This window comes from Spodoptera frugiperda, chromosome 21 (assembly GCF_023101765.2).
Source record: "Spodoptera frugiperda isolate SF20-4 chromosome 21, AGI-APGP_CSIRO_Sfru_2.0, whole genome shotgun sequence".
Classification (NCBI taxonomy): Eukaryota; Metazoa; Arthropoda; class Insecta; order Lepidoptera; family Noctuidae; genus Spodoptera; species Spodoptera frugiperda.
Window position 1 is genome coordinate 7,063,349 of NC_064232.1, and position 19,477 is coordinate 7,082,825.

The 19,477-nt window shown below is 41.7% G+C and overlaps 1 protein-coding gene across 1 annotated transcript in view; it reads right to left on the reverse strand.

Moving 5' to 3' along the window:
- LOC118280228 (tau-tubulin kinase homolog Asator) overlaps positions 1-19,477 on the reverse strand; it is a 106,571-nt gene that overhangs the window by 4,853 nt on the left and 82,241 nt on the right. The window contains 13 exon segments of the mRNA XM_050701982.1: positions 91-165; positions 1,351-1,444; positions 2,088-2,214; positions 3,250-3,416; positions 4,377-4,617; positions 6,819-6,929; positions 8,246-8,347; positions 8,964-9,052; positions 10,865-10,936; positions 12,043-12,132; positions 13,031-13,124; positions 14,677-14,760; positions 18,610-18,747. Of these exon segments, the coding sequence (XP_050557939.1) occupies positions 91-165; positions 1,351-1,444; positions 2,088-2,214; positions 3,250-3,416; positions 4,377-4,617; positions 6,819-6,929; positions 8,246-8,347; positions 8,964-9,052; positions 10,865-10,936; positions 12,043-12,132; positions 13,031-13,124; positions 14,677-14,760; positions 18,610-18,747 (1,484 nt within the window).

Here is a 19,477-nt window from a genome sequence, read left to right on the forward strand (position 1 = left end):
GATTTTCCCCCTCAAAAAAAACCCGGGAATCGAACCATGGTAAATTGGTTGTGTATAGGCCGATGTAGCCTATATGTAGGAGTATCTTACCTGTCCGGTATAGCGTCTAACCGTGTCCTCTCCACAGCTGGACTCTGACTCTTCTCCCCGCTCCGTGTCGATGACCTGAAACCAGAGACAATATTCTACTATTAACAAACTGTCCCAATGCTTAATCTATACTAATATTATTAAGCTTAAGATTTGTTTCGTTTAAAAGCGCTAATCCCCAGAACTGTTGGTTGTAATTGAATAATTTTGTATTTGATAGTCCATTTATTAAGGAATGGTGTAGGTTACGATGAATAGGAACCCAGTAGCGGGTGAAGCCGCGCGGAAGTAGCTAGCCATACATATTAGGCAAACTTTCTATCCTAGAAAAATGGGTGGAAGCTAGTTTATTTTATATTATTACTTATGTAATCGATACGTAACGTCATGCCTTTTTATCCTCTCCTATTACATGTATGAGAGGTAGGCAGAATGTCACGTTACGGCACGTAATGCCGCTATACAATATACACCCACTTTTCATCAGTTATGTGATAATTCCCATGCACACTTCCAGACCCCATGCTACACTGAGAAACTTTCGAACAGCCGAAAAACGTTCAGCAGCACTTTGCCCGATCCAGGAATCGAACCCGAGACCACTTGTCCGACAGTTGCACTTGCGACCACTCCACCAACGAGGCAGTTTGTTTTATACTATGTAGTGATAGTTGAAGTTGGTTTTTTACCGACTTCACAAAAAGGAGGAGGTACTATGTTCGGCTGTTTGTATGTTTTTTTTTGTATGTTTGTTCATCGAATACTCCGTCAATTGTCGACGGATTTTCAAAATTCTTTTTTGTTCGAAAGTAGATAGTTCTGAGGTGGTCGCATTGTCACCGAGTTAGGATCTGATGATGGGATCTTAGAGAAATCGAGGGAACTCCTCAATTATTATAGGGAACTATATAGTGATTTTGGCATATTCATCTAGAATTGAAGCATTTACAGTCAAAAAGTAACCTTTGAAGAGGTGGAACTGATGAAGAAGACCAGAAATGGCCAATGGAACTTCATACTCACATAGAAATCACAATAAAGTTAATTAAGTGACTGTGACAATACAAATAAATAAAGTAGTTATTGAGATAGAGAATTTTAACCGACTTTTTTAGTCGGTGTTTCTTGGTATTATTTGTTTGTTACACCGACTTCCGAAATTAAAGTTATTTTTAACTTATTTAGTGAAGTCGGTTTATTTTTTTGTAAAAAGTATTTTTTAAACGTAGTTGTAATAAAAATGATATTAATGTAGATTACCGTTTGTCCCGATGATGCTCCGTGGCGTCGTAGTAGACGGAAGCCTCGTCGTGGTTCGGCCGCGTCTCTCCGCTCACTACAGACTGAATCTTCACTGCAACAACGCACCTTATTACTGCATCTTTTTTATGTTCACTCATGCATTACTATTACTTAGGGGTACACAGAATACTTCCAACTAAAAGACTTATGCCCGAATACTCAAACGCTACTCAATTTTAAGACGCTCTCAAATGTAGTTCTGTCACTACAAATACTTTGTAAATGACAAAGATAGCACGAGATTTAAGTACAACTTAAATTTGAGTAGCGTTTGAGTATTCGGGCGTGTTAAATTCAAATAGCTGGTTTTTTATGGGATTAGTCAGCACAAGTGTCCATAGACTGCACACACTCTTAAATCGAATTCTGATCAATCGACTTTGATATTGTATTTCGTACTTTCCAGTTACAACACTAGCGCCCATTGCATCCGTATTGCGTGGATATTGAATGAAGTAAATGGTATTGAGTTTGGCTTTATATTTCGTACTCTGAATGCTATTGTAACAGCTACGATTGGGGTTGTATAGTTTTGACATTGAATAATTAATGAGATTTTTTTGGAATGAAACTGCATTGGTATTGAGTATGGTTTAAGAATAAGCGCCTTGCTTGCTTACCATCAGGTGATACGTCTGTTGATAATGATGATGAATATGACAAAATAAGTAGGGTACAATAATTACCACACATACCGGAGTGGCCGGGCGAGGTGGAGTCCGGCGGCCGGACCCTGATCTCCAGTCTGCTGGACACGGTCGGACCCTCGGCCTCGGGGGCCGGCTTCGGAGGTACGGCGCTGCTTGATGAACTGGATAGGCTCTGCGGATAATGTGATAGAAATGTTTAAAGTTTAGATTCGTTGTCATCATATCATATTCATTTATTTCAGGCTTCATAGGCCCATATCAAATACTATAAACTAATACATTAGAATTTATAAATGCTATACATACATACATTACAAACAATATTACAATTATATATATCATCGTCATATCAGCCACTCACTGTCCACTGCCTCACACAATGCTTCCTTTTCTAAAAAGTACTAGTGGTCGCCTAGTGGTCGAAATTCGACCATATACGATTTAATATAGGTACAATACCACTTAATATACGTTCAAGGATAATAAATTTATTAATTAAAAAGAATTCCAATTTGTAATGAATTTTGCGTAAAGAAATTATTATTAATTAATTGGGAGGACTACAAATTAATGTATTGAGTAGCAACGGTCTTAGTAACTGATAACGATGAAATTATTGAAAAAAAAAAATGCGAATCGCGGACTATTTTGTTTGAAAACAGTTTCAGATGAAAACAAGTGACAATACATGAATAAACTTTGGGGAACAGAGAGTAAAGTCCCCTAAGATCAGAAATGGATGTTCCGATCAGGCGAGGTGATCGTGTTTGGCGGGCTTTTTGCCCAACTGTTATTCGTGGGGAATTTCTATCCATGTTTATTCGCATGTCCAAATGTCGCAAATCTACATCGCACATGTGAAGTTTTCACATGTGCGATGTAGGATTTATGATTCGTTGATTTGTTCGTCGATAGTCTATGTGCGACTTCTGTCATCTGTCACATGTCATGTGACAATTGAAAAAAGAAAATGCGAATCGCAAGCTATTCTGTTTGGGAGCAGTTTCATATGAAAACAAGTGACAATACATGAACAAAGTGATAAAATAATAATAAGATTACATTTAGGTTACATTACATTTAGGTTAAAATTGTTCAACGGGCCTCTGCGAGTTGGCTTCAGCTCCTCGTACGCCTTCCAGAGGTCCGGGACCTTGTAGTCCCGTGATTATGTAAAGAACATACATAATAATAATAATATACGTACAGGCGCACTGAGCGCCCTCTGCGGCGCCGGCGGTGCGACGTCTATGGCGTCGTGGTCTCGCGCCGCCACGCCGCGCATGACGTCGAGCCGGTAGCGCACGGAGCCCGCGCTGCCGTCGAACGACGCTTGTTGCAGCAGCGGCGCGCGCAGCGAGCGGACGCGGCAGCCTGGACCACAACATGGTTTTTTTTATGTTAAATGGGCCGACGTTTGGCCGCTATCTCGCCTGATGGTAAGTGATGATGCGGCCTACGATGGAGCACGTCTGCCCATAAGCAACCTATTCACTCGGGCTTTGAAGACACCCAAGTTATACCCATCAGGAATCACAGATATACAAAAAATGTGGTGGACGGGAGGTGTAAGACGTGCGGTTTTCATGCTTGTAGCTTCATACTACAAGAAAATGTCCCCGCTTCTCATGCATGAGGATACCTAAACCTATCAACAGTGTATGTCAACAAATGTGTGGTTGCTCGGAAGTTTTAAGACGTCCGCTTCTCATGCACGAGAGTGCAGTGGTGAAACCTATAAATGGCAAGTATCAATGTGGTTTTTTCCAAGTTATATGTAGAGATTTTTCCTAAGATTATTTAGACACTACTGACAAACGCTGAAGGAAAACATCGTGAGGGAATCTGGGCTAGTTTCTGATTATAGGTTTGGGCTTATCTATACATATAAATGAAAGGCTCTAAAAGTAACCGTAAGAAAAACAATCACATCACATTAATAGCCTATAAGTAGTCACTGCTGACCAAAGGCCACCGAGAAGGCTTGAGCATGTAAATGCTTGCTCAATGCGGGTTGGCGATTTCTAACTTATAATTAGAAATTATAAGCCCAGGTTTTCCTTCACCGTTTATCAGTGATGTCTAACGGCGCATTCCAATAACCTACCGATCGGTAGATTTGCCTACCAGCGGTAGAATTTTGACATAAGCTCCATACAAAATGTGTCAAAATTCTACGGTTATTGGAATGCGCCGTAAATAATCTTGTAAAGTAACTCTACTAAACTCGGAACAAGTCTCACAGGGACTTACCATTGGAAGGTTTCAAGCCCGCATTCTAATGCATGAGAAGCGGGCATCTTAAAACATTAAATCTTAAAAAGAATATCTCACCAATAGCAGGCAACGACCAACATCGCGGCAAACTAGGCTGCAACTTCGGATAGGCGTCTATACCCGGTATGTACAGACAGTGTACTTTCTTCCTATTCTCCGTGGGACGTCGTGAGGGCTCGCTGTTCTGTCTTGTAGGCTCCGGGGGGCGCGCTTGTGGGGGTGCCGGGGGCGCGGGGGTTACTGGGGCTGGGGGCGCGACTGGGCCGGGGGGGGAGGTCTTTTCCGTCTGTTGAGCAGCCTGAAACAATTTTTTGTACGTTTTAAAAGTGATGTCTTGAATTGGAATAAAGTGTGTTGTGAAATTGGTCTGTCCGATCTGTAAAAGTAATAATAGATTTGCTCTCATTTTATTATAACTTTCGTGAGACATACTAAATTAATTATTATGTTATATTATGTAGCAGCGCGACAATCGCCGCGTCGCGTGTCGTGGAATGCTGCTCATGAATATGAGCCTCTAGCATGGCTTGAAACTAGTCGAGTGTCTCGTCAAACAGTTACGTGTGTAAGCCGATAACATAATAATTAATTTAGACTTGCTCTCGTTAGTGTTTGAGGTAACTCTACAAGTTTCAAGGCACGCTAGGGGCTCATAATTGCGAGCAACAATAGACGTAGCGAGCGTTGCATACGCTATTGTTTAGAGAGCGGTGGCTTGAAGTCACCATTAAATCTTTGACTGCCAATAGAAAACTGTTGAAGGCAAATCCTCCGCTAACGTCGGTCACCGGTGACCACCACGGCGTTCAATGTGTTAAAATACTTTTACAGATCGGACCGAGAATTTTCACCATAAGTATAAAATACCATCATATATAATAATTTATATGTTCGCCAGCCAATCACGCTATATTCCAACATAGTATTATATGTTTATATGTCCACTTAATATATATGTATATACTGGGTCCCATGACACCGTATACACGCGTGCAACACCGCGTCAAATATTACATAATGTGAAATGGATATGAAGCATTATAATATGTCAAAAGCAAATATGGTTTAGTGAAGTCTAATGTAGAGTGATTCAAGTGTAATGTAGTGTAGTCTAATGTAGTTGAATGTAGTGTCGTAGTGTTGGGTTTAGATAGTAGTGAATTGGAGCCAAGAGCAATGTAGAGTTGATGAGTGTAGTGTAATCGATGGACGAGGATTCGAGTGTAGATGAGTCGATTGTAGTGGTGTATTGAAGTGGAGTCAAATGTAGTGAAATGGATTCGCGTGTAGGGAAGTGGAGTGTGGTGTGTAGTGTGGAGTGGGTGCTGGGCTGCGTGGTAGTGGGGTCGAGTGGAGTAGAGGGGGATGTAGTGTAGTGTAGTGGGGGCGGGTGTATGATACCTGGTGCACGAGCAGATGCTGCACGGTGTGTAGTGTGGAGTGGGTGCTGGGCTGCGTGGTAGTGGGGTCGAGTGGAGTAGAGGGGGATGTAGTGTAGTGTAGTGGGGGCGGGTGTATGATACCTGGTGCACGAGCAGATGCTGCACGGTGTGTAGTGTGGAGTGGGTGCTGGGCTGCGTGGTAGTGGGGTCGAGTGGAGTAGAGGGGGATGTAGTGTAGTGTAGTGGGGGCGGGTGTATGATACCTGGTGCACGAGCAGATGCTGCACGGTGTGTAGTGTGGAGTGGGTGCTGGGCTGCGTGGTAGTGGGGTCGAGTGGAGTAGAGGGGGATGTAGTGTAGTGTAGTGGGGGCGGGTGTATGATACCTGGTGCACGAGCAGATGCTGCACGGTGTGTAGTGTGGAGTGGGTGCTGGGCTGCGTGGTAGTGGGGTCGAGTGGAGTAGAGGGGGATGTAGTGTAGTGTAGTGGGGGCGGGTGTATGATACCTGGTGCACGAGCAGATGCTGCACGGTGTGTAGTGTGGAGTGGGTGCTGGGCTGCGTGGTAGTGGGGTCGAGTGGAGTAGAGGGGGATGTAGTGTAGTGTAGTGGGGGCGGGTGTATGATACCTGGTGCACGAGCAGATGCTGCACGGTGTGTAGTGTGGAGTGGGTGCTGGGCTGCGTGGTAGTGGGGTCGAGTGGAGTAGAGGGGGATGTAGTGTAGTGTAGTGGGGGCGGGTGTATGATACCTGGTGCACGAGCAGATGCTGCACGGTGTGTAGTGTGGAGTGGGTGCTGGGCTGCGTGGTAGTGGGGTCGAGTGGAGTAGAGGGGGATGTAGTGTAGTGTAGTGGGGGCGGGTGTATGATACCTGGTGCACGAGCAGATGCTGCACGGTGTGTAGTGTGGAGTGGGTGCTGGGCTGCGTGGTAGTGGGGTCGAGTGGAGTAGAGGGGGATGTAGTGTAGTGTAGTGGGGGCGGGTGTATGATACCTGGTGCACGAGCAGATGCTGCACGGTGTGTAGTGTGGAGTGGGTGCTGGGCTGCGTGGTAGTGGGGTCGAGTGGAGTAGAGGGGGATGTAGTGTAGTGTAGTGGGGGCGGGTGTATGATACCTGGTGCACGAGCAGATGCTGCACGGTGTGTAGTGTGGAGTGGGTGCTGGGCTGCGTGGGCTGTCGGTGGGAACACGACGACACGCCCGACGTGCGCGCGCGCTCCGGGGACTGCGGACACGCCGCATACTACTCACTCACTACACTCACTACACACTACTCACTATGCTAATGTACTTACTAACTAACTAGATTCTAAAGGTACACTTGTGTCCCAACCGGGACTGTGGTTAAAACCGCTAGTAGTTACCGGAGTTCCATCTTTATGCAGTAGTAAGAACGTGGTGATGTTTAGTCAGTAAAAGTTTGACATTCTCCCTCCTGTATTTCGATGTTTTTCATGGTTGTGTCTACTTGTAGATCCTGGTTTACAGAATTTGCAGCGGTTTTGGTAGGTTGTGCCGGGTTTGTCCCATAAAAATAACACTCTGTCACTTAACTAGGTAGAAGAGATATTCGATGATTTTCCCCTCTTAAAAGGATACCGTTGTGCAATTAACTTTGATGATTTTGTCTAATGGCAAAGGACATTTTACTCGTTCGTCTGAGGTAGACAAACAAGAAGGCGATTTTAACTACGCAACTTTGTGAAACAAAGAACCGAATTAACTGAAAATTACGGTTTACTCGCGTGCGTTAATTGACAAAAACTTTACTAGTATGGAGTCACATAAGGACATCATGAACAGCGTGTGCAGACGCAGGGACGTTGCGCGTTAGTTAATTTAGTAAGTCTTACGGTATTTATTATAAAAAAATATACGAAACCGAATGGCAGTGACCGCATTTGTTTTTTTCGCGACTGATTTTAAAACCGTGCAATGTAAAGAAACGGCATAGTGGCATCTTCAAAACGTATAGTTCATAGACAACTTAGTGGTGGGAATACAACGAACGGTTACGCGGTTTAAAACCGTAGCGTTTCGGCGGTTTCGCGGTTAGGGTAGTTAGTCTCGCTGAAACTCGAAAATGGCTGGACCTATCTGGCTAATTTTGGTCTTGATTTATTTGTAAAGGTCCATGGAAAGTTTGAAAGGTGGTGAAAAATGTTTGAGGCGGTACGAAGTCAGCTAGTTAGTTCCTTATAAATATAAACAGTTTTATACAACCATTGAAACGTTAAAATCAAACAACCTTTTAATTAATATCTCGATCGCTACTAACTTAACTACCGATTACTTTTTTATTACCATCTGTCCAGAAGCGGGCAATAGCTAAAAACCAGCTACATATACTATCCTACCCTACTACATATCTAAACAAGTTTGCCCGCCCCTGGGGCCTTAGTCTGCTATTACAATTGTTTCACAATGGTCGATCATTGAGCAGTGCGAGAGGGACGGAGCTATGTAGGTTGTATAGCTCCGTCCCTCTTGCACTGCTCAGTGGTGTTTACAACTGTACCTATATACTAGTCTATGGCTCACCTGCAACTGTTCCTGTTTCCATTCGTTGTCTGTGGTCTCCTCGGAGTCATCGAACTGGGACTTCCATAGAGACACCAGAGTTAGGGCTCCGCCTTTTGTGACCTGTGGACAAGGGATATAGAGACATTTACTATGATGATTCATGATATGAATGTTGTACCATTCATTTGTGTTATATTATACTCTCAGAGAGTATGGATATTTTAACGAAAAGGAGCCACGGTTTGGAACATATAGGCTGAAACTAGAAGCGCATTGTGCTCCTGAATATGTTTATAAGAGGACCCCGTGTCTTTTATAGATGCAGGTGGCTACCGGGGTGGTTTCAGTAAGGTAAAAATTCTACACTCCCTTATTTTTCTTCCTAAAATGCAATGCGCCTTCTGAAGGGCATCCCCCCCCCCGTGACAAAAAAGGAGACTCCGTCCCTCCAAGTCTGTCCATAGGTGGCGCTTATCGGTTACCATCAGGTGGTCCATCTGCTCGTTTGCCCCCTATTATCCCCAATAGTCCCCTATTCCATATGTATTTCAAAGATTGGCAACAAAAATTGTCGCAAGTGTCTGGGCGATAGTGCGACAATCACCTGATGGTAAGCGATTGGCACCACACATAAACAGTTCACGGCGGCGTAAATCATAAAATAATACTGTATTAATAGTTTCAGTGAAAAGACCTATAAGTATAAATAAATTAATAATAGTAAATGGTACATTACCTGTTGCAAAGCGGAAACGTTTTCATCGTCCATGACTGCGAACTGCGTGTAACTTTGGTCGGCGCGGGCGCGGGCTGTACGACGCGCTCCTGCGGACAAACAAACAAACATACATACATCATTGCACTATTAAATCATAAGAGGAGATTACTATAATCTCCAAATTTGAAGACGGTCAAAGATAGCATTTTAAGGGTGCTTTTCTATCAGAGATGTACTATGCTACGATGCAATATAGCACATCTCTAGTAAAAAAAGCACGGCCGAGCAGAAAAACCAACATGAAACAACGTTGGCGTTGCATTTTGTTGTGTAAGTGAGGTTACAGGAGGCCCAATTACCCCCTCCCCTTCCTAATCTTCCCAATCCCGACAATCCTACATTTCCTAACCCCTAAAAGCCCGGCAACGCTCTAGTAATGAGTTTGGTGTTTTAAGTATCCATGGGCGGCGGCGATTGCTTACCATCAAGTGATCCGTCCGCTCGTTTACCGGCTTATACCATAAAAAAAAACCTTACTTTCGCGTCGGATGTATAATAAAACACTTACCCAGCATCTTTCCTAACCAATCTATACGAACACGACACACTGAGAGTACGAACAAACTACGTTTAGTAAACTTCTACACAACACATAGTATAATACATAGTATATTTTAAAAACAGCTACAGGTACAAATCACTAATGACAGACATATGTATGACATATATTTGTGTGTTATATTTTTAAAACGACAACTAATTAGGAACGAGGTCACATTTTTGTGTAAACGTTTCGAAATGACGGTCAAGTGCGTGTTGAAATGGGTTTTGGGGGGGTTCTGTATGTTTATTTTTAATATTAGTTTTTGTTAGTAGCTTTGCCTCGTTTTTGTGGGATAATAGGTGGCCTATGAACACATAGGCCACAATTAACGACCATAATCCACCCCTGTTCTAAATTTCATCCCGATCCCTTCAGCCGTTTTGACGTAAAGGAGTAACAAACAAATAAACATACATACAATCTGGCGTTTTCTTACAGACAACCTTTGGATGGATGTGAAAAAAGAGCCTTATATGGGTCGTCTAGTGTACAATTTTAATTTTTTATATTGACTGCACGGTTGGCAGGGTAGCTGGGCAACCGGCTACCCAGATTCTCGATTCACGCACGGAGCAACTGTTTTGTGGTCCAAAGATTGTTGTGTCGGGTCTGTGTGTCATGTGTATGTGAACTTGTATATTTGTAAACATACACACGACACAGGATGAAAGCCGAGAACTTGGCACCATTTAAAAAAAAAAGAAAATATAACTACTTGAAATACTGCATAAACTACAATATAATACAAATACTTACTTCTAATTTTTTAAGCAAAATAACTTTGATAATTTGCATGCGACAGCGAAACATGTTGATCTTTTTTTATACATATTTACCTATGTAACAACTCTGTATTTACCGTGTTTCTTCTGGCAAATAAATATATTAAAAGTAAACTAAACAACGTCAAGCCTTTTATCCCCCAAGGGGCAGACAGAGGTGCACATTACGGCACGCAATACCGCTATACAATGTACACCCACTTTTTACCATTTGTGTTATAAGTCCCATGTAATAGGGGGTGAGCTTATTACCATATACCGGACACAATTCCAGACTCCGTGCTACTATTGAGAAATTTTCGAAAAACCGAAAGAAGCCCAGTAATACTTTGTCCGACCCAGAAATCAAACCCGAGACCCCTTGCCCGGCAATCGCTCTTGCAACCACTCGGCAAACGAGACATTTATAATATGAGTAGGATAGTACTTTGATGGGGCAATACTGTTTACTACTACTTTCACACATAAACAGCTAAACAGAAATAATTTTTGAACCAAATAGATAGGATTTAGTAAGAGCTAGATATGCTTACCTCTCTTGAAATGCGTGTCAGAGTGTACGCTGTCCACGTCGGCCGCAATTATTCTAGGACTCACGGCTTCACCTGGAGATGAGAATACGTACATATAGTTAACCAGCCTCTACCAGCGGCATTCAAGCTCCACATTGGAGTTGGAACGTTTTTTTTTGTTGTGACAAGCCCAAAAAACCTCCTATACCATGTACTACATACTATAAGTGTGGGCTCGCCATGCTTCGGTACTGCTGGGCCGGCTCTACCGGAGGCCCAATCCCCCCCCCTTTCCAATCCCCGATTCCCCCCAGTAACCTTTAAATTCCTAACCCTCAAAAGACCGGCAACGCACTTGTAACGCCTCTGGTGTTTCAAGTATTCATAGGCGGCGGCGATTGCTTACCATCAGGTGATACGTCTGCTCGTTTACCGGCTTATTCCATAAAAAAATCAGTTCAACTCCTGTACACCAGGATCTACAGTAGACACAACCATGCAAACATCGGAACACTGAAGTCCAACGTCCCAGGGACATGAATGACTGTCTTGGATCCCGCAACGAAATAAATCAGAAGATGTTATTAGAGGAGAAGAAAAAGGGTGAGTCTATTGTCTATTACTAAAGCATATTAGATTTGACAGTTGGTTTTCATAATGGTAAGTGCGACTGCCTAATTAAGGGATCCAGATTCAGTCTCAGTTGTATTTGTAAAATAATGCACGGAGCTTTATAGAGTATTTTTTTCTTTATGTTTAATGCGCCGACGTTTGACTGCTATCTCGCCTGATGGTAAGTGATGATGATGTCCATAAGCAACCTATTCACTCGGGCTTTGAAGACACCCAGGTTATACCCATCAGGAAACACAGACTCCGGCAAGGAGTTCCACTCCCTAGCAGTTCGCACAATAAGTAAGTATACTAGCAAACCCGGCGAACTCCGTTTCGCAACCAGATGGATTCGCTTATATTTGTATCAGAGATGGCGCTGTATATGAAACATTTTCCCTGTTTTTCTGCTTTTTCTTGAAATGTTTCCTGCATTTTGTTTGCTATAAACCTCACGGAGCCCGAGACCTTTCCAACGAATGCAAAACCGTGGAAATCGGTTCGTGCGTTCTGCAGTTATAGCGTGAGGAAGGAAAACCCGACTTATTTTTATTATATTATAGTTATAGATTAATTTGCATACATACCGGGAGTAGCAGGCGATGCCGCGGCGAGTTCCTGTACACAGGTAGGCGGGGCCGTCACCACTCGGAGACGGGCCAGGGTCGGGCCTCCACCTAGACAATATTACATACAAATATATTATAGTTGACTGCACAGTTGGTGCGGTGGCTGGGCAACTGGCTGCCGCGCAACGGGTAGCGGGTTCGATTCCCTCACGGAGCAACTCTTTGTGTAATCCACAAATTGTTGTTTCGGGTCTGGGTGTCATGTGTATGTTAAATTGTATGTTTGTAAACGCACCTACTACACAGGAGAAAATCCTAATGTGGGGCAATGTTTTATTTAAAAAGAAAAGAAAAAGAATAGTCTAATTTCTAACTTCATCGTCAGTCACGCCTTTCATCACTAAAAGGATAGGCGGTCGCTCATGCACGGATGGAAAGAACTGATAGAGGTGGCGGCCCTTGGTAGAAGATTCCCATCTACACTGCCACTCAGTCAGAAGTTCATCCCGTTCAGTTAATGGTTTAAGCAATCTAGCAATTTGATTCATTTACATTGTGCTAGAAAGTTTGCGGAAAAGTTAGGTGGTGAGCCTATTGCCATATACCGAGCACATTTCTAGACTACGGACTATTACTGTGATATTTTAGGAATGAAAATGCCCAGCAATTTTTCGCCCGACCCGGGATTAGAACCCGGGACACCTTGTTCAGCAGTCGCAATTGCTACCACTCGACCAACGAAGAAAATAACGATAAAACACTGCGTGGTTCTTAGTATTATTGCCTATACAAATATCTATATAAATAAAAATAATCGCCACATGTATGTACCCGCTAATATTCGGAACTACTGCACCAAATTGAATAATTATTTTTGTGTTGGATAGCTCATTTATTTAGGAAGGTGTTTAGCAATAAAACATTGCGCTACGATCAAACGGGGCCGAGCAGAGCGGGTGAAACCGAGATTAGCTAGTTTTATATAAAGTAGTTGTATGTAACTCACCCGGAGCCGGCGGCCTGGGTTTACAGGGCGGCACGCTCTGTCGCTCGGGCCGCGTCGTCGTACCCGTCACCGCTGACGTCGACGTCTCTTGTTGCTGGGGGACAAACAGACATACATACATATATACATACATCATTTATTAATATTACATAACTTACTTATGTATGTAAGGGTGGACATACACACATACAAACATAAAGAACTAATTAATATCAAGGCTTACTTATATACAACGTGTAACAAAAAGGGGGTATACATATCAATTGCACGGCTTCTAGATAACATAACAAACGATACGGGAAGGGTTTTTTAAACTCATGTTTTCATGGTACCTATGATTTTTTCCAATACCGGCGCTATGCGAATCAAAATTAGGTAGACAGCTAGGCGATCAGATTTACAGAAGAAATGTTTCGTAATATTAGCGAATGACCCCTGTAGTGTAGTGACACGTTTGTATGATTTTAAAATCAAGAACCATGCGATACCAAGTATTTGATACCAATTTTTATTGTCGTATTTTAAACTGAAACTTTGTATATCTCTACACAAAGTCAATCTATTCAACCTGTATTCTTCAGTGCTCTTTGATGTACATATATGGGTATTTTGTTACACCCTGTATAACAACAGTGTTCAAGCACTGTTCGACTATTTTCGAGCTACGATAGGGTCGCAAACTCAATTATAAGAAGCAAGTCTATGCAACGTGATAGTGAGCACCGATCGACGATTTTGTGCTCCTGTCGTGGTTTGAAACCAGTCGAAAAGCCATCTCAAATAATTTTGTTGGAGTTTGCCTTATTTTTTTTTTTCGTTTTCTCATTAATATTTATAATTTTGGTACACAATGTCTTTAATCGATTTCTGACATGAATTTTAATAGCAATATGAAGTTCTCGTGCGATAATTTACTGAATTTGCTAGCGGACAACGCCGCAAGTAAATGTAAGTGAAGTATATCTTTACGTATGTGTTCGAGGACTGTTTGATTATTTTATCACGAGCTATTTACAGGGTCTTAAGGTAAGCGTCCACATACTCGCATCGCACGCATCCCGTATGACGTCATCAGTACGCATCGCATGTACGCATTGCCGATGATGCGGTCCGTACGATGCGGATCAGTGGACGCAGTTGTATGATTTTCTATACAAGACAAATCGTTCTATCTCTGTCTTTTGTAAAACAAATGTATTGACAGAACTATTTCTGGGAGAGCGTCTTAAAATCGAGTGACGTTTCAGTATTTAAATAAATATTTCTTATCTACAATGTGATAGGGATGAGACTTCTAACCCGTTAAGGCTGGGTACTACATCTAATTTTATCGACAAAAAAAAATATAGGGTGCTGAACCCCCTCCCCCTAAAAATTATGGCTATTTTAATATTTTTTTTTACTTTAAGAGATATCTAAAGCTATCGTTTGTCGTTTATTTTTGTTTGACAAACGGTAGCTTGGCTAACAAATTCATTACTTTTTACATAGGTTTGATAATGTTTTGTATCCATTACCCTATCACATTGTATTTTGGACATAATTATTATTGCGATATAAACTTCTTATGCGATGATTTACTGAATTAGCTAGCGGGCAAAGCCGACAATAAAATTTAGTAAACTATATTTTTGTTGACAATGTACCTTGGCATGTCTGTCGGGAGAGGGCGCCGGTGTAGTTCTAGGCTCCGCCTCCTTATCCGTTGTTGTGGGCTTGTCCGTCGTCGACTGTTGGCAAAACAAAATATATATATAATTATAATTATAATTAAGTCTTTGACAGCCAATAGAAAACTGTTGAAGGCAAATCCTCCGCTAACGTCGGTCACCGGGGACCACCACGGCGTTCAATGTGTTAATAATTTACGTTTATTTGCGTAAAATTGTGACTTGCATCGTGAAGAATACATTTGTCAACAACCCTACTCTTCCTGCGGATGTCGTATACTCGACTAAGCGACTACATATTTGACAAAGACAGGGTGGCAGAGCTCTTTGATAAACCTGAACCATCAAGGTAGTAGTCCAGCAGTGGACTGCCACGAAATCTTGAGCACAATTTAAAAATTGGAAATTACGCATCATTTGAATTTAAAGTGAAAAACTTTACTTTAATATTATTTTTATGAACATGCGTTTAAGAAAACTTTTTTTTTTACATTTAATGGGTCGACGTTTGGCCGCTATCTCGCCTGATGGTAAGTGATGATGCGGCCTACGATGGAGCACGTCTGCCCATAAGCAACCTATTCACTCGGGCTTTGAAGACACCCAGGTTATACCCATCAGGAAACACAGACTCCGGCAAGGAGTTCCACTTCCTAGCAGTCATCGCACAAGGAAGCTTGAAGCGAAGCGCTTCGTGCGAGTGGGTGGGATATCCACCATGAAGCGGTGAATCTCCGTACTGTATTCCAATATACGTACGTATCCATTAAGATGGTGGGGTTGGTGTCGCGGCGAGGCGGGGTGGGGGCGCTTGTCCGGCAACTTGTCTATTATATTAAACATATTCCAGTATACGTACGTATCCATTGAGATGGTGGGGTTGGTGTCGCGGCGAGGCGGGGTGGGGGCGCTTGTCCGGCAACTTGTCTATTATATTAAACATATTCCAGTATATACAATATACGTACGTATCCATTGAGATGGTGGGGGCGCTTGTCCGGCAACTTGTCTATTATATTAAACATATTCCAGTATACATACGTATCCATTGAGGTGGTGGGGGCGCTTGTCCGGCAACTTGTCTATTATATTAAACATATTCCAGTATACGTACGTATCCATTAAGGTGGTGGGGGCGCTTGTCCGGCAACTTGTCTATTATATTAAACATATTCCAGTATATACAATGTACGTACGTATCCATTAAGATGGTGGGGGCGCTTGTCCGGCAACTTGTCTATTATATTAAACATATTCCAGTATACGTACGTATCCATTAAGATGGTGGGGCTGATGTCGCGGCGAGGCGGGGTGGGGGCGCTTGTCCGGCAACTTGTCTATTATATTAAACATATTCCAGTATATACAATATACGTACGTATCCGTTGAGGTGGTGGGGGCGCTTGTCCGGCAACTTGTCTATTATATTAAACATATTCCAGTATATACAATATACGTACGTATCCGTTGAGGTGGTGGGGGCGCTTGTCCGGCAACTTGTCTATTATATTAAACATATTCCAGTATACGTATACGTATCCATTGAGGTGGTGGGGGCGCTTGTCCGGCAACTTGTCTATTATATTAAACACTAGCTGACCCGCGCAACTTCGTTTGCGTGTATCCCGCTACTTCGACAAATACAGTCAACGCACCAACACATATTGGATACTAATTTTCAATTCACAATAACTTCTCTTTCCCTTAACCGCGTTTAAAATATTAAAATGTTTTTTGGTTTCTGTGACTCTTCTTTGATCGCCCCCCCCTATCAGTTTTTGGAAAAAATATTTAAGTAATGTACAGATTTTTTTTTGTCTTATATGTATAGATCAAAGTCGTAGTACCTACTTTTTAATATTATTTATTTTTTTATATTTTTTGTTTTTTTTATGTACTTACCTACTTTTGTTATACATATACATCTAACTATTATTTTCTTGTTTACTTTTTAAATTATTTACATTCTACATTTTATTACTTTTACTTACTTTTTATTTACTTAAAACAATTAATTTTTAGAAGATTAACGTTGTGTACCTACATTTTAAACTTATTTACTTTTTACATTAATATCAAAAATAAATGCGATTTAATACTAACCTTAGAATACAATACCTATTATTATCATACAATTATTGTTGTCGCGCTGAAAAGCACGTTTTATTTTTCTCAAAGAGCTGCGATAAATAAACGCGTCCGATCGCTTCCAATTTCAAAGTGCTACAGGGGAGCCGCTGCCGCCGACGCGCTATTTATAGGGACGCTGCCCCCGCCGCCGCGGCCGGCCCGTACCGTGCCGCAATACTAATATCGTGATATCTCCTAAACTATATGTCTAAATAACACACTGTAAACTGCAAAAATAATCTAAATTAAATGCTCGTGATGATGAACTTACTTATTATGATAAGGATATATGTATTATTGGTTATATCACCAGTTAAACATCACCCAACGAATTAAATGTTTTTTTAATACAGAAAAGTAGTTTTTGTGACTTAAATAAAAAAGCTGGATATATGTCATCGCGGACTTTTTTGTAGAACTAATAAAGACCAATGTTTTTGCTATACATTGTTCTTACTTGTATCCAACGGTATAAGCGGCGCACGCACAAATGCAATCTTCAATTAGATTTTTTTTCTGACTTCTTGGACATAAATCGCTATAACTCAGCTAATATAGTTTAAATGTATTTCAATTATATATAAAAACCTGTCGGAGAAAATACTCTTTCTATTAGTGAAAACCGCATCAAAATCCGTTGCGTAGTTTTAAAGTTTTATGCATACGAAGGGACTACAGACAAAATGGGCGACTTTGTTTTATACTATGTATAGATATTCCAGTATATACAATGTACGTACGTATCCATTAAGATGGTGGGGGCGCTTGTCCGGCAACTTGTCTATTATATTAAACATATTCCAATATATACAATATACGTACGTATCCATTAAGATGGTGGGGGCGCTTGTCCGGCAACTTGTCTATTATATTAAACATATTCCAATATATACAATATACGTACGTATCCATTAAGAGGGTGGGGGCGCTTGTCCGGCAACTTGTCTATTATATTAAACATATTCCAGTATATACAATATACGTACGTATCCGTTGAGGTGGTGGGGTTGGTGTCGCGGCGAGGCGGGGTGGGGGCGCTTGTCCGGCAACTTGTCTATTATATTAAACATATTCCAGTATATACAATATACGTACGTATCCATTAAGATGGTGGGGGCGCTTGTCCGGCAACTTGTCTATTATATTAAACATATTCCAATATATACAATATACGTACGTATCCGTTGAGATGGTGGGGGCGCTTGTCCGGCAACTTGTCTATTATATTAAACATATTCCAATATACGTACGTATCCGTTGAGGTGGTGGGGGCGCTTGTCCGGCAACTTGTCTATTATATTAAACATATTCCAATATACGTACGTATCCGTTGAGGTGGTGGGGGCGCTTGTCCGGCAACTTGTCTATTATATTAAACATATTCCAATATATACAATATACGTACGTATCCATTAAGATGGTGGGGGCGCTTGTCCGGCAACTTGTCTATTATATTAAACATATTCCAATATATACAATATACGTACGTATCCGTTGAGATGGTGGGGGCGCTTGTCCGGCAACTTGTCTATTATATTAAACATATTCCACTATACATACGTATCCATTGAGGTGGTGGGGGCGCTTGTCCGGCAACTTGTCTATTATATTAAACATATTCCACTATACATACGTATCCATTGAGGTGGTGGGGGCGCTTGTCCGGCAACTTGTCTATTATATTAAACATATTCCAGTATACGTACGTATCCATTAAGGTGGTGGGGGCGCTTGTCCGGCAACTTGTCTATTATATTAAACATATTCCAGTATACGTACGTATCCATTAAGATGGTGGGGCTGGTGTCGCGGCGAGGCGGGGTGGGGGCGCTTGTCCGGCAACTTGTCCTTGTTATGGGGGGTGCCGGTCTCCGTCGCCACGGCTGTGGTAGCTTCGGTTTCTACGCGACGCCGCGTCTGTAGGGACAAATGGGATTATTATGTGCTAATATTCAGTGAAAATTGATTTGTAAGGGAATATATCGTCGCCCTCTCCGCTAACTGTCGTATCTCACAAACCGACGTATCTGCACTGACATTAAATAGATACCTTAGGGCTTTAGGGCGACTACAAAATTAAAGAATAAGCCAAGACCTATATAAAAAACTTTTTAATTCATTGATAAAGCCACAAATAACGCATCTACAGTAATATAACTGTAACGCCAGACCGAAAAACGGTTGCCCTGGAAAAACATCAATTGGTAGTTAGGACAGTTAGCCGGGAGGGTGACGATATTATATATAAGGTGTTCTAAAAGTATCTGCCACGGCTTTAATGGGAGGTAGTGTTGTGTTTGAAGATTACTATAGTGAAGAAATTTCGTACCCCGGACCAGTTAATTCAATTTGAGAACATAAAGAAGTTTAATGAATATTGACTCTACTCTTCTTCATTGACAAAGCGACAGAGACAGTGAAAGAGATAGCTCTTTTCTAACAGGACCAAACGTAGAGTTTTTTGGTAATTATGAAAAAAATACTCATAATCAATAATTTATATTCACTATTATATATATATCTTCAAACACAACACTACCTCCCATTAAAGCCGTGGCAGATACTTTTAAAGCTTCTCATATTTATAAATTGTTGTTTCGTGTGAGAAAATATAAATAAGTCATTGTTTTTAAGCGTCCACAGGCTC